A 24,528-nucleotide genomic window follows, 5' to 3' on the forward strand; every position below is an offset into this window, starting at 1 on the left:
ATGACAAATGAACTTCAGCTTTTCGTTACTAGTCTTTTATTTTTGGGACAATTTGTACCACTATTGTAAGACATCTTGTAAAACCAACTTTAGACATCATCAAGCATTAAAAGCAATGTCTATAAATTAGAATTCTAACAGTTACTTTCAATTCCATCGTTCACGGTTGACAAATCACCTATCCATAATGCGTATATCTATATTTCAGCCTACATACACACTGGTAGACACACCAATTAACTGACCATAAAGCCTTTTTCTCCATGCATCATCCTCAAGTGATTCTCGCAAACGCAAATCCGTTGCAGAGCCCTCGATTGGCATTGCAAATGAGATCACTTAATTTGAGTGAACCGATCAACCGAGACAACCGATCCACAAGGTCCGAGATAGAGAAGGGCGTCAAGAGTAGGCTGTGACGGTCCAGCACTTCTCTACTTCTAGTCAGCGTTGTTTAGCATTGATCGTAGTACACATTGAGTGATAATAATAAATTTTGCCTTGCCTGCCCCGTAGTGTCATAAATGTCAAATTTCTGTTGTTTCCACACGCCAAGAAAGGTACACCCGGCCGAAGTAGTTAGCGCTCCGGGTAATTTGTGCAGTCGATGGTTTAGTATATGTTGCTTGGGTTGAAATTATAGTGTTTACGTGCCACCACTTTTCCACTACGTGCACTGCACCGGTTAGTAATCGAACAACGACGAGTACCGACAAAGAGCATTCTGATGGATTCTTCGGTAAGGCATGGAACCGACACGGTTGTAACGACAAGTTGTTTAATATATTGTGGCCTGCCTGTTTATAACCTGATGCTTCCACGTGTTTTTGTTTGCTCCCTTTTTTTTCTAGCAGAACGATGACATTGACACCAAAGACTGCTGGTGGGAACGGCCAAGTGTTATCTATGCGTGAGTAGTGGTGATTTTTTTTCTGCCCTTCCGTATCTATATGATTACGATTGTTTTAGGGATGAGTGAAGAAACTTTTAACAGTGTTGAGGTAGTCGTGCAACTCTTTCCTAGAGCGGAAGCATTTTAATGTACTGCTGACTCCTAAAATCCTAACCCACTAGTAAGTGGAGCAATCGAGTAGGGCGAAGTAATCCGCTTGCGTGACACTGCCGGGATTCATCGTTCTTCGTTTTGCCTTTGTTTTACATCGCCCTAAACTTATTCGTATTGTGTCCGTGTCATTCGATTTCAAACCCCTTTTTTCCCGTTTCGATATGATATTTCATATCTTGGGAATGGTCCAAGGGGAAATGTGGGCCAATCACACCAAACTGACAGCTTGATTAAACTCTTGCTTCCCCCACCAACATCTGAGTCATCGTGAAAAAGGGTAATGTCCGCGTGGGTTAATTTGTTCCGTACCTAATCGAAGTTATGTTGAGGGTGGCATCGTTATTTACTTGGTTGTAGAAGTTATTTGGGGAACCCTTTACAAACACTGGCGTACGATAGAGCGATAGGGAAGGTTATGAAAGCTTTGCGGGGGATTTTATTACAGAACACTCAACAACTCATTTCGTCTACTTTTTGGATGAAATATTCTACTCGGGTTATTTTGTGAAATAAGGCCTATTTTTGACTCTACTATCTCAAAATATTTAAGTCTGCCATTACTGATTTCTTTGATTTAATGTTATGCTTATGATACGTGATAATCAGACTTGTGTAGAAGGAGATGGTTCGGATCGGACTTGATAACTAGTCCTGTCGTTAGAGGGCTTCCCTGGCCACTATATTGCCCTAAATTCTTTTATATTCTTCTATCCACAGACGACATTTTCTGACATGTTCTTTTGGTTTTGGTAATCCTTTAGGTTTCACGTGGATTTATCTAAAACTACGGATAAATTCAACTATTAAAGGAGAGTTATGATTTTCTCGATAACTATTCGAAATAAACGCCTTCAAATTTGGTAGAACTTGTCATCTCTCAGACACCTTCACGGCTTGCTTTAAATTAATTTTAGGATATACCCTTGTTCTTGGTTATTTCGTAATATTTACTTTAATGTTGTTATTTTGCAGGTTGTAGGTTTTGTTGGTAAGATTTTCTGATATAACATAAGCTATAGAGATTAGCTTATGTTATATGTTAGCTTATATGTTAGCTGCTTGGCTTGACGACGTGCTAGGGCATGTTGGTTATTTAAATTCTTACGAGACTTATTGAAAACATGTAGATGAGTAGACAATCCTGGTAACGGACTGCCCTGTTTGTCTGTTTCATATCCTAAATATACTACATTTAATTGACGCAATAGACAAGGCATTTGTTTTTTGTAGATTTCGTGCTCATTAGTTCATCAATGTTTTTTTGATAACTATATGTTTGCCAAATGGAAAGTTAGTTAAACTTTTTGTTCAAAAATTGCTTTTAATTATTTACAACGACATTTTCCTGATCAATGGAAATTTTTAATACAAATTAACTAATTATCTTCTGGATTAAATTCTTCTTCGTTCTTCAACAACGAATCCATCATGACAAGAGAAATATTTGAACTCACTTTGTTTGTCTCCCAATTTAACCGATTCTGAGCACAAAGCATTCTCCTTAACCATGCACCTGTGTTCTTTATTTCTGCAGACATGTGTGAAGACATTTTTATATTGCATAGGGTGGTAGTTGATTTTTGCCCACAAGCGCCATGTTTACTTTCGATCGCCTCGAGAAAAAAAACACACGCCACACTCATCACACGCCATACGTGAATACAACCAAACACACACGTTCTTTGTATATACTTTACATCACCACCATGGGACGCCCAAAAATCCAATGCCAGAAGCGTAGTAAAAAGCGGGCGCACCCGTTAACGGCTGATGGCTGACGAAAATCAACCACCTTCGTCTGCCACCATCACCACGGATGGATAGATGGATGACTTACTGGTGTGTCGGTACATCTTCCAAGCTACGAAGCGCGTGGTTGCGTTTGCTTCCCTTCCTCTGCTACCTTGGTGGAAATCGTTATGGCGAACCAAAGCCAAAGACCCACATCTGCCCTCGCGCCGGATCGCCTTCAATTCGGATGTGTTTCGTCCCGGTGGGTTTTTCCACTTCCTGCCCCTGGTTACGGAAAATTCAACCCCGAGAATCCTAGCGCTTCGATTGCCAGGTGTAGGTCGAGCGTTGTGCTTCGGGTTGACGGTTTGGGGTGGGACTGATTGCAGCGGAGGACCGGCAGGCACGGTAATGGTGGTGCGGCCCTGGGTGGGAAAACAACAGCCGGAATACAGTCGGAGCTTTTCTTTACCGACGCCAAACCCGGGGGGGCCGATGGTTTCGGTTCGATCGAGCGTCAGTTTGGATGCCAACGTGAATCGGTGAAGTGTGACGGTTTTTCGCGTGCAAGAATCGCGCTTTCGGTCGCGCCCGGTATAGAATGTGTGGTGAAATTAGGTGGAAAATCCCCAACTAATCTGAAGTGCATCTAACTTTTGTCGAGAGTGAAAATGGGAAATTTAATGAGACAATAAGACATGCTACAAAGCGGTGTTTTGCCCCTTTTTTTGGAGAATTTTTGGAACATTTTATCGGCATGTAATATTTGTATTTGTTAGGATTTGTACTAAATGCGCTGAAAGAAACATTGTATCTGTGTTGTGTGATATTTCTCTGAATTAAACGAAGAAATAATCGTTCTAGAACCTACTGTCACGTTCATACATGTAAATGACCCTTTCCAGCGCACTGTACAGTAACAATGTTGCCCGATCCAGTGCTTGTCAGTGAGTCCAGCCTATTTCCTACATGCATTCATGAAAACCCTTCCCATAAAACCAATCCTACCAACGGGCAGCACCACAACGCAAACAAAAGGCGCCATCACGTTGTCCATCGAGGTTGTGCAATGTGAATGGGATGGGAAAAATGAATTATCGATGATTTATTGATACCAACGGAAAAGGGCCCGGTTTTTGACGCCTGCTGCTTGTGCAGTGTCAACGTTCGTTCGTTATGCGCGCGTGAGAAAATGTGAAACCAAGCGAAGTGTTAAAACTCGCTAATGGCGCGAACTGGAGCGGCAGGATTTGTGTTCGTTGTTCGTGTCCTGCGTATTTGATTGATGGGTGACAGTGATAGCAAAAACCCTAACCCATCGAGCAGTCTGTACGTGGTGTGGTGATCAGCAGCTCCTGTTGTGGGTGGTACAAGATGAATGCAAACAGTTTTTGGGGTACGATCGATCAGCTGTTGGGCAGGGAAGCTCAGAAGCAGAGTGGACAGGACTCGCTCAAAGTAGCCGGATGGCTTTCTGCCTATGCTGGGGTGCGAAAAACGACCGGTCAGGGGTAAGTTTGCTAGAAAAGGAGGCTTTTTTTGGAGGAAAACAAACTTTTCACTTCTTCCCGGCAGACAGTTTTGTGTAGGATTTACTTTCATTTCATGTACAATTTGTGACTTTGATATGAGTAGAATGTGCTGTTTGTCAGTTTGAACTATTGTAACGGATGTTTATGTTGCAGACAGAAAGATATAAGTTAGTTCTAGCTTGTGTCAATCACACAAAATTTTGATTTTATCAGCAATTTTTTTCTAGCAGTATTTTCTGTAACCAAACGCTTGTAACGCATATATTATTGAATAAAACAATATTTATAATATAATAGTAAACTGTAGTGAAGAAAATGAGTTTTGTGTAGATTCGTGAATATTTTTTTCATAAAATTGTTTCACGGAAAAGAAACTCCTATTTTAATTTTAATTTTGAAAAATCCTTTTTAATAAAAGGTACAGCACTGTCGAATAACTCATATTTATCTATTTTCTTCTTTTTGACTTATTGACCTTCTAAGTCACGCCAGCCACCTAATAGTTTAGGCGACTTGCAGGTACGTCATTACGTCCGGAATGTCATTTGAACTCCGGTGCTGCTGTGTGAAGACCGCCGTGGTTATTTACCCATCTCGTTAACTTAAAAGTAAAGTTTTGGTAAAAAATTGTCCAGCCCTTCAACATTCATCATTAGTTTCACAATTTACAACATATTAATTATACAACCGGCTTATCCAGGCAATAGGGCTTTTTAAAATAGGGCGGATTTTAAAAATTAATAAAAATTAATAGTTCTTAACACAAAATTTTAAAGCATAGAGACATTTTTTTTCAGTTCTGGGATCTTAAATAACTGAATAATTGAGGAATTTTTAATTATGACTAATGAAATGCTATACTGACAAGTTTTTTCACAATTTTTATGAATATTTATTCATAGTTCATGCTGAAAAAGTTTTTAAAAGAGAATAATTATAGGAATTTTTGACCGTTTTCTTGTGGAATTTTGCGAAAAGCATGTAGACGGTGGTTCATACTTTACAAAAAAAAATTGTATTTGAGGGATAAAATCTTATCTTACAAACGTTTGCAAGATTATATTGATTGAAGCCGAGGACAAGTAACATTAGTGAGAAACAGCAGTAATACTGACCGTTGTTGGTAAGATTTGGAATTTACGTTTCGTTTAAAATTGCTCCAAAATTTAGAAAATAGTGGAGATGCACGCGGATAATTCTTAAAAAAACCTTCGAGCCATATTTATAGGTGGGTCAGAGTGATTAAAACGTAAGATGACTTTATCCCTCACGTAATATCACCAGTGATCGATCGACTTCGAGTATTAGTTAATTAAATTCATGGAAATAATGGTAAAAAAGCGAATTGCTTTAAATGAATAGCTTTAAAACAAAACATATCTAACTTTTTAAATCGTCTTATTTGGTTAAGTTGACAAATACCTTTCAAATATTTATTTTCATTCATTGATGCAATATCCATTTCTATTCAGCATAAAATTTACCGCCCTTGATATTGATAGCCTGTTTCGTATTATTAAGGACTTACGGCTCACACTCGAAACAGGAGCATTGACCTAAAACATGCCATACCATATTTGCCGCGAAACTGCAACCTGCCCTGGTCCTAGGATGTGCATGTGCATCGAGCAAAGCGCGATGCAACGGATGGTTTTGTTTTTCGTTTCGTATTTGCTAGTGTTGCACGAAGGTTGAGCACGAAGTATTATTTTCTGTAAGACAAGCGATGCCAACTGCATGCATATGTGTGTCATTGCGATGCACCAGAAAGGTACTTGAGCTCTCGTAGCTCGCGCTTCTGCGTGGGTAATTGCGTACATTATTGTAAAACATAGTATGTTCAATTTAGCTTTCACACAAGAATCAATCGTCTGCAGGTAATTCTGGCGATTCCTATCTTGCCCAAGCAGAAGTACTCCCGTACTGTAGTATTCACTATGGAAAGCTGCATAATCAACTGTCCATCAGCACGCAATCGACTATGAATGTATAAAAGCGACACGATGTTAAACCCTTCCAAGGGTCGCACTCTTGCTGTTTAGCGCCTTGAGTAGGAATTCTTCCCAACACTACAATGCGCAAAATATGCAAATGCAAAAATACAATCCCTGCACGAACTATGACCTCCTTGTGGAACACATATGCCATGATATGCGTACCATCAGGATCTCAGGTTAGCTGTAGCTCGGAAACCATTCTAGTGTCCTTCGTAAACTGCCGCCATTCCATGGTTGTCGCCTTGATGCACGGTTTTGATTGACTTTCCTTCATATTTCGGCACACCACAAAAAAAAGCTCTCGAAGGGATTATTACGCTTTGTTGGGTGATTGTTGCCAACCAAGTGCCCACCACCGCCAGGTCCTTTTATCACTCTCTTGCACCGCGAGATACCTCAAACTCGTGTCGAAACCGGCAATGCCGGTATGGGCCAAACGTAGCGCCGCTATATATTTTGTCGATATTTCGTGACATTGGAAGATATTGGGGCCGTTAAGTGTGCGGATATGTTATGGGTATGATAATCGCAATAAAGTGAGATGTATGCGTCGTCTGCTCGGTTCGGGCTCGGCCTGGCAGAAGCAGACGAACGCAGTTCCCCTTGTGGTGTGGACGGGCGAACACCGGCGGCAAGAAGGTTTCGAAGAAGAAGTGATGTTAAGGGACCGGCTTCTGAACTGACTGCAAATAGCAACAAGTTGAGGGGCGTTACATATTGGTATCGTCTTAAGCTTCTGCCAACCTGTTTGGTGCTTACACTCGTTTTGTTCGCACTAAAGCTCTTATCGTCGTCGGATGGAGGAAGTCTTTGGAAGACTTAAGAGAATGAAAGACGTGAGTAGCACTTGAAACAGCACCAATTACTTCCTGTAATTTAATTATCTTGTTTTACTGTGAGGTTTAATAGACAATTAAATAAATAGATATGATAAGCTCTATTTAATTGTCCAAGATTCTAGGGAGAGAGAAGTATATAAAATATTGTTTTGTAATGAATAATTCACTTGCACTGTGTTTTTAATGTCAAAGCTTCGCTGCATACGTCCCAATACATGAAATAAGCGAACCAGTTTTTAAAACACTCTACACTCTACTTTTACGACAGTGACGATGCCGCCGGCTATGGTAGCGACGGGTTCAGTGGACTCCCCGGCCGAACATCGAGTTTGCCATCGATTTTTCCGAGCGGCAATCAGCTGATTCACCCCGACCAGGACGGTGCTTTTAACGGTGGTGACGGTACAACGGGGCCGGGCGGCAATGGCGGTACGGTGACGAGCAGACGTAATGGAGGAAGTCGCAAAAAGGTTCGCTTCCGTAAGTCTAAGCTTCGCCAACTGTACGACGTGGATGTGTTGCCGGTGGAGTACTTGGGACCAAAGATCGAATATAGGTGAATATGGTTGAGTTATTTAAACACTGTTTTTGTTTTTATGTATATACGAATATGTTTTTGATGAGCTGCTTCAATACTGATTTATGTATTATTTATTTTATACAAGGGAAAAAATAAGTAGAATAGTAAAATAAATGTAAGAAAACCTACTAATTTTTTGTTTAACGTTTTGATGTTCGATAGCAAATTTTATTGCGCGCTAAAAGTATCATGCTATAAACATTCACCGGTTGCTATAAGATGCCATCGTTCGAGCAGATTCAGAGTAAGTTTTCGAGTACTTTGCTCGACGCGAGCTTTTTGCTCACAGTGTGTAGATTTAAATCAAGCGACGGCAAGAATAGCTTTTTTAAAAAGGGAGTTTTTCTTGATCATACTTATAAAATAAATTAATACCATTAAATTGTGTATCCTGTAAAGGGACTCAGATAGCTATTTATTTAATTTACTGCTGTAAAAGGTGCATAATGAAAATGTTGTTACAGTTCTTTTTATAATTTATTGACGCATTCTCTTCCAACTCACAGCCTAAACAGCTTTTCATCGAGATTTTAAATAAATCTGTAATACACGTGAGAAGCATACTCGCATTTTTGTTCAGCGTTGGACGGAACACAAACGCTTGACAGTCAGCATGATAAACACAGGACTCGAAAATACGATCTACAATAAAAAAAGTTTTTTTTGCTTGTAATTGACTGCATAACTTACATTATCTTGGACAACTCAGTGTCAGTTGTATTTTGAAATAATTAAAGTGAAGATTTGATTTCCTACAGTAATGCCACGATAGTAAAAATAATACTAGAATAGCTCTTCACCATAAAACCTGGCTTAGTTGTGCCTTTTTTTAGCTGTTATGTTATTATAAATCATACCTTTAGGCGCTGTTAATTAAGTTCATTCATATTTATGCATGTTGTGGATACGAATATAAAATCTTTTTTTGGTGTTCAGAATATATCCTCCATACCGAGTTCATTAGTCACATGTACAAAGACCTGTTCTTATCAACTATATTATTCACATGAATTGTGGCACCCCTATTAACACCTAATTTTACCGTAAATGCCAAAGAACTTTTCCATTTTTTTTCTTCCCGCGAGAGTTTCAACATGAAACCGTTGTTTCCTAAAACTTTTCCCCAAAATGTTTGCGCATTCCGTGTGTAGTCATCATAAAAAATAAACTTTCTTCTCATTTCTTTCTTGCACCACCAAGTTTTTACACCTCGTTAGTATTAGTACACAACAAAAACACAAAAGGTGGGGAAGAAAGAAAAAATAATCTTTGAAATAAGGAATGTACCTGACACGAACACAGCAAGAACTAGCCGTGTCGGCTGGTGTGTGGTGACAGGAATAAGTTTTGACATGTTGATGACGGAAATTGGATTTATTGGCAACGGATAGGCGATGTTTCCGGGCGAGCTTGAAGTTTCGATGGGCTCCAACAGCAAGACATGGACAAAGTTTTGAGCTCAGTCTATTATCACAACCCGCGCAGTCCACCGCAGAGTCTTTAAGCACTTCCTTGACGTCCTTGACATTGGGCTCGTCTTGGACCGTCTTGGTTGAAGTAAGCCGACTTGAGACACGAACACACGGTGCACTGGTATCCGGCACTGATTACACCGGCACCATGTTCCGGTCGGTAGGACCCAGCGTACGGTCATAAAAGCTTGTAGTTTGCCGTTCGTGATTGATTTGATTCGATCGAGAATGTATACTCCCCTGGGTAGTAGCCAGCACTGGGGCACAATGTTGCAATGTTGGTTAGGGTACGGTGGAACTGGCTATACGGTACGGTGGGAGAGTATCCTCGCGATTTGATGTGCCCGACTGGCTGATGATTGGAACGTGGGAGAAATGGTTCGTAGGACGCTGATTCCAGTGTGTACCGTAGCTAAAAGCCTAAAGCCAACGGATTTACCTTACGGGGACCACGTGCTGATGCGTCGGACGATGGGAAATCTGGAGCAAAACAGATGGGGATGATTTATTTAAGAGTTATTGGTTGCACGATGCCGCGCAAAAGGGGTTTACATCGATTTATTGAATGATTGCGATGGTTGAAGATGATACATTTGTGCAGTTATTATTCATTTACACAGCACCAGCAACTTGGCAAATCAAATGAGCGATTTCATTGGCGCGATTAAAATGGCTTCCTTTGATGTTCTCTTGCTGTTTTGCTATTGACACTGAACTTTCGAGCCTTGAAGTTATGCGCTTGCTGGCTGTAAGGTTGGCCAGTATTACAAACACTTTTAACTCCTTTAAAATATTCAACACAACTAATGCTTAACCTGAAGTCTAGAACGCCTCCACCCTTGACCTTGATTACGTCGTTACCGTTTCGAGGTTTCACTATTTTATTGTGTCAAACTGTCATAAATCAGACGCGGCACCTCATCGGGGCTGATGTTCGGCACCTCTTTAGGTGGCACCACCGGAGCCCTCTCCACGAACTCCTGAAGGAAGGCAATCCGACGAGCGACAGCGACCCTACTAGGCGAAAAGTGAATTTATGTCTTGTTTATTTCTTTAACGAATTCACATTTAGCTCCACCTGTTTCGTGGCGGTTGGGCAGTATTCACCTTCGAACTTCACCAGGTCCCTCCCGGTCTTTCCGCCCTTGAAACTGGAAGGGTGCTAGCTACTTTGTTATCTTCACCCCTGGCAGGAACTTCACCAAGCTCCAAGCAGTTGCTCCACCACCACTCCAAGACCGTTCTTACATTATCAGATTGAATTCGGCACGCTGGCAGGCAAGCGTTTCGTGTGACCCATTAAGAGTTCCTCACGAAATTCGTGCCGGCAGTTCGAGCTTGGGCTGGCAAAAACGGGTGCCAAATTGATTCTGACCGAGTTTTTCTTTTCCATCCTTTCGGGTCCTCAAGCTAGACTCCAAAGACTATCCAAAACGCAATCCGGCCCGAAACAGCGATGAGCCTCGTTTTATGACTCGCGATTCTATCGCACGCGCGCTTCTTCTGTTTGTTTTCGGTCTCTGCTCCTTCCTCCTCCGTCAGCTTGCTGGATCGTTTCGGGATTGCCTCGAAAAGGATATTTTATTTATTTCGTCTCCATTTTTTGTTGTTTCTTTTAGCCTTTTAGTTGCCTTGTTGCGGTGTTGAATTAGTTTTCCTCACGTCAACTACCCATCAGCACGGCATCCATTCGCGATTGGGCAGGAACCTTCGCCGGGGTCTAGGGCTTCAGGTTATGCTTTGTGCAAACGTGTAGGTGTGTATGCGTGTTTGTGTGCTCACCTAAACGAGGTGAGAACAAACAAGAGGCGTCAATGGCGCTCGGATGGTGGTAAAGATTTGGTTTTTGACAGTTTGGCACCAGAGTCCCGAACGGTTGGACGTAATGTGAGGTCTTTTGTTGCGAAAAACGTGTTACACTTGTGGTTTATTGATATGTGGAGCAGTGAGATGTGGACTAGCAGAGAAACAGCTGACAGCTGTAATGACAACCACCTGAAGCGCCTCAATAGATGATTTTCAAAGTTTTTAAAAGCTGTGTGAGATTGTGTGTTTGGGTTTTCTTATGGAAGGATTCTTATCTTTTCTGATGTGTGCTATAATATATGAAGTTCAAGGTATTAATATTGCAAGAAAAATAGGATGCCGAGACAGTGTCCTTAAACCATTGTGATGAGGATTCTTTTTGTTGCTACTCAACAAAAGAAGGTGAAGGTTTTGTGATAAAATGTTCCTGAAGTGAATGTAAAAAGGTCGAAAAGAAGAATAAAAAAATGAAGAAAGCAAATATTGCAAAAAACCAACTGGAAAAGATGATGCTCGAGGAGGACTTCACGTTCTGCGAGTGTAATTTTGCCGTCAAACCAACGAGACGTCAGGAGTGAGTGTTCATAAACCTGATAATAGTAAAAGTTAAATGTAGAAAATTAAAATACTTACTTGGAACATTGGATGTGACATTTTGGAATCGTTTTTGGGAGTGGAACGTGGAGTATATGAGTGCAAAACTATCCTAGTGCTGGGCAGTTTGTTAAAGTTTCGTCGCCTCTTCTTAACTTTCTAGCCAAATGTTAAGCAACAAGTTTTTCTTGCACTTTCGCATATTTCATTACCGTCACAAAGTGCTTGGATGTTGCAACAAAGTGGCGCAACAGAAATTAATTAATTAGCTTACTAAGCTTCTGGGCGTTCAAAGCTGGAAAAAGTATCTTTCGCCCAGATTGTCTGAAAAAAGAGAAAAAATGGAAGGATTTACCTGAGGCTGTGAAATTGATGAAAGCTTATGTATTCGCGTTACGCAAAAATCACCTTCCGTCTCGTGGCAGTGATGCACTACAAAAACAAAATCAATGCCACCAGATGGGTGCAGATAAAAAAGGCAAAAAAGGGAATAAAATGGAGTGTAATTATGATGATTAAAAGCGGTGTGCACGAGTATGATAATTTGCTGCGAGAAAAAGAAAAGAAAGTCTAGAAATTTTCTAAATTAAATCTACCGTTTTTGTGTTTGTTGGAGTCTCACTCGCACTCTCGTTTTTTTTTTTCAACGAACACTTAGGTGTGAAGGTTGTTAATACTGCGTGTGACCTAATATCGTATGATAACGATATCATTCGCCCGTCCCGTCGTACCGTTCGGGGACGGATGCAGTTTTTAATTAAAACCAGTAAAGCCGGAAGTAAAATCATAAACCTCTTCCAGTGACAGCAAGCCCCGTACATGCAAGATTGGGTCGATGGTACCATTTTCCTATTTTTGCCACACACCACCACCTACCAGCTGTTGATGAAAATAAATTGCTTCGTTCTCTTTTCATTTTTTTCACATCTCTACCCGGAGAATGCACTTGGGGGATGGAAATTTATTTTCCCCACTTTTCTTAGTATGTAAGGCAGAAGTAAGGTTCAGAGCGGTTAAGCGACATGGTTCGTCGTTGTTTCAAACCTACGCCCGCATTCTAAAGTAGTACAGTGTGGGTGAAAGGAATGCGATTAACTTCCTTTAAACCGATTGCTGTTGTTTTTTTTTCGGTTTGCTAATGACACACTAGGGACGGATTTGTTAGGTGTCAGGTGCAAATGAGGCATTTACTCAAGGGACTGGTCTTTTGTAGAACATTCATCAAGCAGATAGGAGATTTGAAGTTGGAAGGCGTACGGAAGACAAGTGATGTATCGATGAATGGAGGATAATGAATTGCTTATTAATCATTAAAAATTAATTAATTAATTTTCCGGGCTAAATATTTGCATACTTGTGAGGCTGTAAGAAACTGAATGTATTTAAATGTATGAAAGTGTAAAAAAGATTTGATCAAGTATGTACCTATCAGATTCGTAACATGAGTAATGCTTTCAAACGGCGCAACTGATGCACTGAAAGATACGTGGCACCGTCGTTGGTAAAGATTTTATTAAAAAAGAACATTTGAAATACCTCCAAAACACCAAGCAGCAGTTAAATTGCCATGCTTAAATAGAGTTTTAAAAAATCTCTACCGAACATCTATGATTACACATTTTTTTGCTCAGGACTATTTATCCAACTAAGGATACATTAGAATAAACTCTTTTGAATAATCTATGTAAATCTACTAACTAAGGCACTACTAAGGCAAATTTGTTTTGAAAAGAACCTTAGTAGAGTTTATTAAGGCAATTTTGTCAATAGGGGAAGTAGTACGTTAAGACTGCTTAATGTTATCATTACGGGGGAGGAAAAAAAAAAAATTAAAGAGACATAAACGTAAATAATACAATAAATGTGACAAAATATTTTGATATTCCTTAACAACGGAAATTTACAAGTAATATTCCTTTCGCTTTAGTTGGGAGACTTTGTATAATTGATGCGAATTTAATTTAATGTAGTATGATGGCTCTCCGCCGTATTGTGGCGAATTTTTATTCAAGTATAATTGATTTAACGGCCCCTTCTCCTCGTTTTGCCGGTTTTTTTTATTTTTAATAAGTAAAACCACCAAAATTCTAGTGTCACAAAGTAATGGTGCCGACGGACCGCATGCCGAACAACACAGAAAGTAAACAAAAACGATCGATGAGATGTCAGATGAATAAAAAAAAACTGAAACGTAACGCCAAAACGTTAAAGGTTCAGCACGTTACAAGATAATAATTTTAAAGGATGCTTAGAAACCTTGATTTCTTTCGAAAATAGGAGAAAAAGGGCAAGGAGCGCGAGGAATGCGGCCATTGCGGCTCGGCTCGGGAAGGAGAATGTTATAAAAGGAGCGTGCGAAGGGCAAATTTGCTTTCTTCAAAGATAGGCCAAGAAGCGATACCGCGTTTTTTTTTAAACCATCCCGCGCAAACGTTAAATGTCTAAACAAAGTGGAAAAGTGTGAAGTTCGCTCGCTTATTGGTCGTCGTCGAGGAGCCGACGAAGTTGCAATAAAAATAGCTAGTTTAAGTATTTTTTTAACAATTGCATCCCTTTTTAAATTTTTCCTTTTCCAGGTGTCATTCAAATGGAAAGACTTGTTAAGTTTGATGTAAATTTTCGTAACTCTTCATTACTTAAGAACACACAGAAGTGAGGATGAATATATAATTCAACACATACATTTTATGCATTCATATTTCCTAATAGTTCATCTGACGCATTCCCCCGATTTTCCTCCTTATTGGGTGTACGCGCGCGGATAGCCTAACCGTAAGGCGCGAACAGGTTGTTTTAATTCGATTTTAAGCACACACAAAAAACCAACTCTTCAGTCTACTCAGAGCTGCGGAACAGGTGTTATGTTATATACATATGTTGGAAACAGGATGTCTTGAGCCAGGACATGTGAATTTGGCAATACATTTTGGCCAGAAGCCGTTATGAAATCGCTTAAAAACAAATACAAAATGGAGAAATAATTAATTATTAATTTTTATATCTTCATTTCAACAAGGACAGCCTGGCCGTATGACCTCATTGAATTTTATTCAATCACAAGAATTTCAAACATGATTATTGATGATTCGCAGAAGCAACAAAAAAAAAAAAAAAAACTAAAACCGAACGTGTAGCAGCAGGTTTATCATCATCATCTCCAACACCGTCCTCACCAGAATGGGAATACATGTTATGGATTGTGTTTATCGTTAAAATTAAAATTTTAAAACACTTTTGGTACAACATGAAGAAAACATGAAATCGGTTGTGGCCGCTATTGCTTATTATTTCCTTTTTTCCACACATTTGAAGCGAAATCATCCCATTAACAGCTACAAAAGCCACGTTTTTTGTGTGCTTGTCCGTTAGAAAATCAGTATTTACTACTTTTTTTAATTAATTTATTTATTTAAATAAATATCATTGTATTCTACATACAACCTAGCTGTACAAGCTTTGCTGAACTGCATCAAATAGGAAACAAAACACTCCACCTCATGAAAACATCCTGCCCTGTGAGGCATGATTATGGTTATAATTACTTTTCGTGCGGTATCATTCCGCGCATGTTAAAATCACAGCCTTAAACTGGTGACAGCTGGATGGCACACAAAACTATGAACAGCGATTCGATTGCCCCAAGCATTCGTAAGAGATAGTGTGAGAGAGAGAGAAAGAGAACTGTGCGACCGAAAATATCCTGTGCAACAGCTGCCCTTATTTCACATGTCGACTGCACCGAAGCCACATGCACTCGCCTCATGCTCATGCATTCCATGACGTGTGCAGCGCCGACCGTGTGGAATATCTAATGTCATCGTTCGTTGGCGGAAAATGGCTCCCGACCAACACGATTCGAATGCTTTTATTTATGGCGACTTTTGCACAATTGCAACAAACCTAAACCTCGAGCCTTAAATCGCCACCGAAGCTCGAGTAGCCGGCTGGAATGTAAAGTGTTTTAGTAGGTGTGAATGGGTGGTTGAAGGGTGCGAGTTACATTGCGCCATGATAAACGTTGAAAGCGAGTAGTGAAAAATCGCCTTGAATTGGTTCCCTTCGCGTCATCGATACCAGATATCCCCATGACTAGAAGTCATTGAAACACGCTGGGCTCAATGTCTCAATCTTTTACGGGGGAACGGGGTTGGTCTGGCGAATGGTTGTTTGAATAATATTTTATGCATCCTTTGGTAAGCCTACTCCATCGTGTCTTTGGTTGCTTTTGGGGCCGGAGTCAAACAAAAGGAGTAAGTGGGAAATCGCTTTATTGAAGCAGCTGGCGCGAGAGGGTGTGGTCTCGATGGTTCGGAATCGAACCATTCTACGGGCGACAGTGGTAACTGTGTTTATCAATTTTATGTACATTCGATGCTTCGATATTCGATTTTTGCCCAGTTCTATTTATACACGATGACTTTCCGCTGGTTTTGCCCTGCTGGTGGAAAATCGAAACTCTTCAACCTACCCAGCTGCGGAACGTTAAAGGTGAAATGGTTTTGATCGTTTTCCATTCGCAAATGGCCCGTTCAGCCTGTTATGTCTGGTAAACTGTCGACTACCCTATGTAAATCTTGCTTCACACAAAAACCTACGAGCGTCAAACCATTCCGGTGACCTTCACTTTCGGTATCGCAAAGGACCTCTCTGCAGCGATTGGAATCGCTGCCTTAATTGAACAGAATAAGCATAGCGTTTTGCTTCCTCTATCGTCAGAAGCGCAACCCATTTATCGGTGAACATGTTGCTGTTGCTAGGCGGCAGCAAAAGCACTCCTTCGCTCGATGTGGTTTAATTTTAATTTGTTTCCAGTCGTGACCGGGTCGTCGCCGCTGATGCTACCGAGTGCTACCGGTGCGTTTGCTACAACGCGTGGTCACTTTACTTTCACGCGACCGTTCGGTACGAGTGCTTTTAACGTTCTATTGTTTTCTAAGCTTTTTTTTGCTCGTTGTGCGGGTGTAAAATGGAAGTGATATAAATTGAGTTGAAGCGTTGCAATCGTTGCATGCGCGGTATTATCAGTAGCTTAACTACGGAACAGATCTTAAAGGTATGTTGGTTGTTTGCATCTAGTTTGCATCTCGTTGATATCTGTTGCAAGTTTTATTCAAAGCTTTAAAAATTTATACGTGTGAATTAGCCATGATATAGCCTACATTCAGGCGTTTAGTGATTTATATTCATTTCGCTAAGATTTCAGCTTAGTGTTTTCTAATTATTCTTTCTGTTCTTCTCGGAAAAAACAACTCCAAAAGGTCTGTTGATTTATGAGATTCTTAATTTGATATTATTCTTATCTACATAAAAAGTCCGGTGTAGTCGCGCTTGAACCGTTGATGTAAAAGAAACAAATTAATGCGTAGTACTTAACACAAAGTACTATACAGGAATAGTTTTTCTTTACAATAAGTTTATCTTCTTTAGGATTGATGTTGGATACATTCAATCTATTTTTTCTCTTATTGAATTGCAATGGAATTTCGCAAAAGAAATTGATGCCCCTAAAAGTAGGCAAATAAAATAATTCTAATTTTTATTGCTACAGCACATAACCGGATTGTCTAATGATTTCTTACCGTTAGATTGAAGACTCAGCATAAAAAAGCCCAAATTTTAGTTTTAAAATAATGGAGTAATTGCCCTTCAACCTGGCGCAGTGCAATTTAACTCTATAAAATTCATCTTTTCAACTAAGTTTCTAACTACATGAATTAGAAAATTATTCTACTGACTAAAAAATACACGTCACCTATAGAATATACCCACGTGCTATGTACAGATCCATCACTAAATCCGTTCTTTTTGCTACAATTTGCGTACAGACTAGCAGAACAATGATGTCAGCCCAACCCAACAACATGCGTGTGGCTCATCCGGCTCAACCCTTAACGCTTCAGCAAATCCACCATTTTTATGGCGTCTCGTAAAAATATGATCACGATTATCATTGTTATTGCGTTGCCTGCTGTTGGCTTAGGGCTGGTCGGCCTGAGGACCACCGTCCACAGCTCTACGTCCTTTGCCTTGAATCGAAGAATCTCCCCTCCATACCCTTTTTGTCAATCGATTTCTTCTTCTTCCTTCGTACGCTACCGGCACGCTTCCATCATCCAGTTCGTTTGCTTTTATGAGCTTTTTCTCGTGCTTTGTTTTTCGTGTTTTTCGTTGCCTTCACCACGTGGACTTGAGGAAGATTCGAGGTTATGTTTTGCCAAAAAATTTCCACGTGCGCCTGTACGTATCTTCGGCCGCGAAGGTGCATGTTTGATGTGTTGGGGCTTTGTTTTGCTCCGATTCGAGAGTTCGTGATGTGCTTTTGTTTCGCTTTTCTTTTCCACCAGCAAGCCGGGAAAGCGAAACATAAATCCGAACCTCAAAATACCCAGCGCCATGTGCCGCGGGACGTCAATAGCACGATCGGCTGTCACGGTTTGTGTGAGGGGGGTTTTTTTAACAACAGCAGCAGCAAACTATTTCGATTTTTTGTGTGTAAGCGCAATCGAGAGCTCTCGATGGTTGAAAAGGGGTAGAAAATAGTACTTCTCGTACCTAGGTCTACACTAGAACACTAGTGTACTTCACCTTTGCGCTTTCGTTGCTCGCTTGATGCCGCTGTGCAAATGTTTGGAACCGGAGCATTAGTCAGCTAGTGCCATCGCACGCCACCGGACGGGTAAAGATTCCGGATTGAGTGATTCGTTTAGTGCAGCTAGCCGGTTCTGATCAAATTGTCGTTGTGCCATTATCTTACTTTACCAAGTGCGAGATTGTGCATTACTTACGGTTAGTTAGTAATCACTTGTTGTGGCATTAGAGGGTGTAAGAAATTGGTGTGAGTTCTCCATCTCGTGGTGATGTGTGATGTGTCCATTATCGTTCAGTGTTGTATGGTTTTACGGGTATCGAACTTCTCACCAAATATACATCCTGTTTTTGGCCGTTTGTTTCAGTGTGAACCTTCCCCGAGTAACCGCGCAACTGGAGAAGTTGATGGGAACGAATGTGGTCCGGCTGACGGATCGCAAATATATGCAGGAGCTCCAGCGTCGCATCCAGGAGGACTACAATGTCACGCTGGAGAAGCGAATCAGCGAGCGAGAGGTAAGTTTGTACGTTTTTGTGTGGATTACTTCGAGCCTTCGGAAGTCAATTTTTGGATAATGAGGGATGCCGGTTGTTTTTGGTCAGAATTGGAAACGTTTCGGGGCTTTGGAAGTTTCGCGTCACCAACGTTACTGCGGTTTGCGCCAAGGATTCTTCCAATTATGCTCGTTAGTTCTAGCGCTAATTGTACCTTGAACCGCAGCTAGCAGGAACAATGTGATGTGCTTAAAATTACAAATCACCTTCAATTATTAGGAACCAACATGTACTGTACCAAACCGTAGCGTTCGATACCACCACCATTGTTAGCTCTTATTTCGTAGTCATTTCGCAATGGGGGTTCGCAATCATCATTTGTTCACACTGCTTATTTCATTGCGTAGAATCACGTAGACTTTTACGAGTTAGCAATTAAAATGCTGCTCTTGAATACTGGGGAAGGTTTGTCTGATTATTGGAGGATGAATATTCTAAGAATAGACTAGAATGTTGACGTAAAATGTTAAACTTAGACAACAAATGGGAGAGGTATTTGAAGCTGGAAGTTGAAGTTGGATTTGAGTTTTTACTTTAAATATAACTGCAGTAAAACAACTCACTATTGCGAGGTGTAGAATTAAAGCCTACATCTTATCCACAAAGAGAACAAACTAAGTGTCGAAAACTGTTATCTTTGCACGATTGCTAGCTGATTATCTCAGTAACTGCACCATTCGAAAAAAAAAGACCCAGCATAAGTACGGCCGCAGCACTTCAGGCACATTGTGCGCAGTACAAGCTTCAGTTGAAGTTGCCCGTGCCTGCCTGCTTGCCTGCCTGATGTCAGTAGGATGTGCCCAGTGTGGGTATAGGTGTGCTTGTGAAATCGATAACCGTTTTGAGTGATACCTGGCACATGGTAGTGCAAACACACGGCTATACACAAAAAGTCATACACACAAGGCGAGTGCTGGCTAGTATATCATGGCAGAGGAGCACCATGCTCGCTTTGACACTAGCTCGGGACTTGTTAGGCACTCGTGTCTTCTTCACCCTTGATAGCATGTTTAGCTGCTGTCTCTTTGGAGTTCGTTTCTGTTTTGTTTGTTTGGTGTTTTACTTCGAATGTTGCCATCCAATGAATGTTAAATTGTGCCCCGGGGGCGTTGATGCATTCCTTGGAAAGCTGAGCTTATCGGGGGTGTGTTGTGTACGGGGATGCACAAAGCGAAGATAGATCGATCGTGCGAAGGTGATAAGCGTTTTGGCACTAATGTACTATTGATAACATCGTTTGCATTGGAGAGCTGTGTCCCTTACCTATCGGAGCAGCTGAAATTGGTCCAGGGGCAGAGTTCACCTGATGTAGCCGTCGTGTTTCGATTCTTACCAAATATTTATATTGTTCTCGGTATAAGAAGAGATGGCCTAATTTCCCTGATTTGATGACATTCAAAACATTCAAAGCAAAAGGCCTGGGATTGACAGTTGTAGCACAGTTTTCTTCAAGGAATTCGGAGGGGGTTGGGAATCTACTAGAGTAAGGAAAGGCGCTATTTGACCTCGATGTAATTGTAATCTGTCAGTGAATCTACTCATAAATGTACGTCTCTTTTAAATTGTTCGTAGCTTATAGTTTTGTGATTTAAGCAATTTCCTATAGATATTCACTTAAAAAGATAGTTTTTTGTTTTCGTACTAATAGCAAACACAAATCAAAGACCAGGAAAGACCTTATTGGCGCTCACGTCTAGACAAGTTGGCCGTAAATCGATAACCACTTACTTTTAAAAGTCAACTTGAACGTACTTTCAAGCGGCCATGTTTAAGGATCTCTTTTTATCACGAACTTTGTCGAACCTTGTGAACTTGTGAGGAGTTGGCTCTGCTTTTATTCTCCCTTTTTTTACCATTTTACGGTACGTGCCTGCTCTTTAAGCGCTGTGACTGTGGAGCCGGCCTTGCATTAGCACTCCGTAGGGCAACGACGAACTGTTGCAGCGCCGAGTATCGAGTCTAGGAAATGGATAATGTGGCATTTAATGTGATTATCATAATCGTAATCTGCGTTACGCTGTGCTTTTTTTTTGTTACTACCGATGTGAACACATTTTACGACCGCCATGTGTCGGATAAAAAGGACATCCGCACGCACTCCCCGTGAGCGTAAAGTTGATGAAGTATGGGGCAACTTTTGTTACGACTTTTTGTGCGCCTCCTTTAGCTTGCTGTTATCATGCACATACTGACGAGAAAGAAAAAAACACCGATCCGGCTATGATCCTTGCAGTGAACTCGGCGCTGCATACGTGACTGCATTTCGCGCATTAGCAATTGGAACAAACATGGAGCGAGGATAAGAAAACGAGCATTGCCACCGTTCATTGGAATGCTCCCGGTTGGGATCGGTTCGTAGATATTTCAAGATTATGCGAAACATGAGTAGGTTCCATGAATCGGTGTCCTGGTAGCCATTTTTGCGCGAGATATGGAATGAAGCTCGTTGAGTGGTTGGTAGAATTACATTTTCCTTTGGATAAAAATTGGAAAGAAATGTTTCGAGCAAAGGGCACCATCTATTGAGTGGTATTAATATAGTTGAGTAAAGTCAAAATAAGTTGAAGCTTTTTGTCTCAAAAATATATCAAATTTCATTTACTTTCCCACTTATCAATAGAGGTAATGAGAATGATTTTATTATTGAACATTTACTTGTCTGATACCATGCCTGTTGACAAATCGTTTTTTTTCGACAATCGATTTCTGACAAACTGTACCGAAAGGAATGTACCGATTTCAGTCGAGCCAATTCAATTTCAAAGAAAGAAGTGTTGTAGAATGTTTTTTCGGTGACAAGATACATTTTTATAACACCTGAAAGTATGCAAAAATTGATGTTTTGTGTGCAGTTTTCAAGCTAGAACTTTAAACGAGGGTTATTGCTTTCGGCCTAAAGGCTAAGATAAAAAATCTTTGAACGAGAGCTGCATTTAAAGTTAAAGATTTTAATAGAAATAGGCACCTTCACAAGACGATAAACTCGCTGGAAGTATTCAGTATATTTATATTCTGAACAGAATTTAAAGTGTCTAAAATTTGCAAATACTGACGTCGTGGACGATTACGTTAAACTGATTGGGATTTTTTTGCATAGATTTAGGCGTTATAAACCATGGATTAATCAGAAAATAGCTGGTAAAATATTTCTCTATATTTCTTTTTTAGAGTTGAATCATTATAAAGTTGCTCTCATCACGTGTAGAATCACACCCAGGATAAGCTTTATCTATTGCCTGACTTTATCACGCTGCTTGTAGTTATTGCGAAACACCCGTCATTTATAAGCCTTCATAACACTATAATTTATTTTATCTCATCTGTTTCTTACCCATACATGTTTGTGGAAAATTGTGCTGAAAATCATAATCATCAACTCACACACACACACGCCTTCCTGCGCTCATCTTCAACACATCCTATCCTTTTGCCTGGACCGTTTCGCTTCACTGTTTCACCGTCCATAACCACGCGCAAATCAATCGAACCTCGGGAACATAATAAAACCAAATAAACCAAACGTGCACAACGATGAAATCACCCGAACCGTACCGTAGCACCGAGAATGGCAGCGACAGAAGCAACTAATCCTGGACGGCAAGTATAGTCTCGAAAACTGTCCCCGGTCCCTGATACCGCTGCACAGTATCGTGCTGGTAAGCGTAAGATAGTTTGCTGGAGTCTTGCGAATCTGGACCACCAACTCTGGCAGCACCAACGTTTCGTAGCGGTGCTTAAGATGTTAGCTGAAGCAATATTAGCAGCCACGAAGAGAAAAGAATGATACCCAAGAGCTCATATAGCGTCCGTTGCGCTTCGCTACGTGTTGATTATGTTTTGCTTTCACTAACTCGGTGCTTTTGTTTTATTTTCCGCTTCTTATCGTTCTTCAAAGGCGAAGGAAATCGAGCGCGAGCGCAACCTGATCCTGTCCGGTGCGGGCGATAGCATACCGGAGGAGATGACCAGCTCGGTGTTTCTGGTGAATCAGAAAACGAACGTCAACATTCTGAACAAGCGCGAAAAGGTTTGCTTCATCTTCTCTCCCGGCAGAAGAAAAGCCGGGCGACAAGTAAACCCTTTGTGAGCGCTTTTCTTTTTTTCCTTTTGCAGTTGAAAACGATCCGCGAGAAAAATGCCGAACGATTAATCAAACAGGGTCATCGTTGGGAGCGGGAACGGTTGCAGATGGAAGAGCAAAGCCGGGAACGGGAAGTAGAGAGACGCACCAAACGGGAGGCACTGCTCGAGCAGGAAAAACTGTACATGATCGAGGAAAACGATCGTTCGTTGAATCTGCTGCGGATGAAGACGAAGAAGGGTCCCTGTCGGGATATGAACCTTCGTTCGATGTTGATGATGCAGCGCGAAGAGCTTGGCCGTACGATCCAGAAGCGTGACTTTGACATGAAAGACGAGCGAAGCGGAATGGGCATGGAGATGGATGGTGGAAAGGGTGATCGACGGCGGCAACGGCGTGGGATGAGAAAACAGCGCCAGATGCAGCGCCAGAGCGAAGTCAACGAGTACCAGGAATCGTCCTCACCTGAAGAGGGTTACATCTCCATGAATAATGCCGATTCTCCCGAAGATCTCGAAACATCGATCGCGATCAAGGTGGCTAAAGGTGCCAGCAAGGATTCGGGCGATGAATCCGAAGCAGAACAAGATTCAGACCAAGCGGGCACGGAAGCAGCTTTAGAATCGAAAAAAGACACCGATGAGCTGGAGGACGTAACTCCGGAACATGAGGAAGCCCTTACCGAGCTGGAACAGCAAGAAGCTACCGAAGCGGAACTGGAAGCGGCCGAAGAAGCACGGCTCCGCGAAGAGCTGGACAAAACGCTGATGGAGAAAAAGAAGGCTCGCCAAGTGCGGAACGAAGATCCCAAAATAACAAAGCTCAAGGAAGCAGATGTAAGTGTGCCTCCGGTTTGATTAAATCACAACTGCAAAATCAGCTTCCGAAATGTGTTTTTATGATGGAGTGACCCTTTTTTTTCGCGTCTTGGTGTTATTGCCATTTTCTTTGCAGACCGTAGCAGATATTTATAACGTTGCCGATGAAATCATCGTGCTGGAGAAGAAGAAAACGAAGAAAGGATTCGGCAAGTAAAGGTCCGACAAAATAACCCGTGTTTTGGCACCATTAAACCACCGATTCGCCTGTCGAGTGCATGTTGAAGACATCGAGCTATCTGTGATTCTGGTTGACGGCGTTGACGTTCTGCTCTTGAAATTTTGTTACCCTACCGTTGTGCTTTGGGCTCTCCCAAATGGCATCCCGAAGTGTTTTGGTAGTTTATATGCTGTATGTGTGTTGTTTGTTAAATGCACTTTGTGATAAAAATGAGAATGCGTTTTTTGTGTAGTCGAAGAAAATTGTCTTAATAAATTGTTGCCAGAAATGAGTATAAATGTTAAACTGTTGAATCGTGTTGGCATTATTTTAGATTTTGTTTGTTAATAAATGGTGACAAAATCTTTAGCACTGAGCAGTAACTCCCAAAGGTATGCAATGGTTGCTACAAAAGCGCGTTGCTTGAAATGTTGGCTTCTTCTTTCAAGCACTATTCGATTTAGGATTTTTGTTCCCGAGAAAAAGTGGTGAAAAATTCAAACAAACTTAACTTTTGGTTAGCTTGAAATAAAACTACCCCAAAATTAACTAAAATTTATTAACACAACAGAGTTTAATGAACGTAGAGCAAACCGCGGTGGCAGAATGATGAGGGTTTCGAAGTGTCAAAACTTTCTGCAAAATTCCT

General features: G+C 41.0%; 1 protein-coding gene across 1 annotated transcript; it reads left to right on the forward strand.

Moving 5' to 3' along the window:
* The first annotated feature begins 727 nt into the window (after window positions 1-727).
* Window positions 728-23,918, forward strand: LOC126560528 (calponin homology domain-containing protein DDB_G0272472). Its single transcript, XM_050216486.1, has 8 exons — window positions 728-739; window positions 852-910; window positions 7,434-7,721; window positions 18,571-18,721; window positions 22,318-22,416; window positions 22,656-22,787; window positions 22,874-23,677; window positions 23,796-23,918. Exons 1-8 carry the CDS (start codon window positions 728-730, stop codon window positions 23,874-23,876), a joined length of 1,626 nt encoding a protein of 541 aa, XP_050072443.1. The 3' UTR covers window positions 23,877-23,918.
* Window positions 23,919-24,528: the final 610 nt, after the last annotated feature.

The sequence above is a fragment of the Anopheles maculipalpis genome, chromosome 3RL (genome assembly GCF_943734695.1).
Source record: "Anopheles maculipalpis chromosome 3RL, idAnoMacuDA_375_x, whole genome shotgun sequence".
Taxonomy (NCBI): Eukaryota; Metazoa; Arthropoda; class Insecta; order Diptera; family Culicidae; genus Anopheles; species Anopheles maculipalpis.

Coding starts and splice junctions, on each gene's coding strand:
- LOC126560528 (XM_050216486.1), top strand. Junction 911..7,433: donor CGGCCAAGTGTTATCTATGC/GTGAGTAGTGGT, acceptor CTTTTACGACAG/TGACGATGCCGCCGGCTATG. Junction 23,678..23,795: donor CAAAGCTCAAGGAAGCAGAT/GTAAGTGTGCCT, acceptor TTTTCTTTGCAG/ACCGTAGCAGATATTTATAA.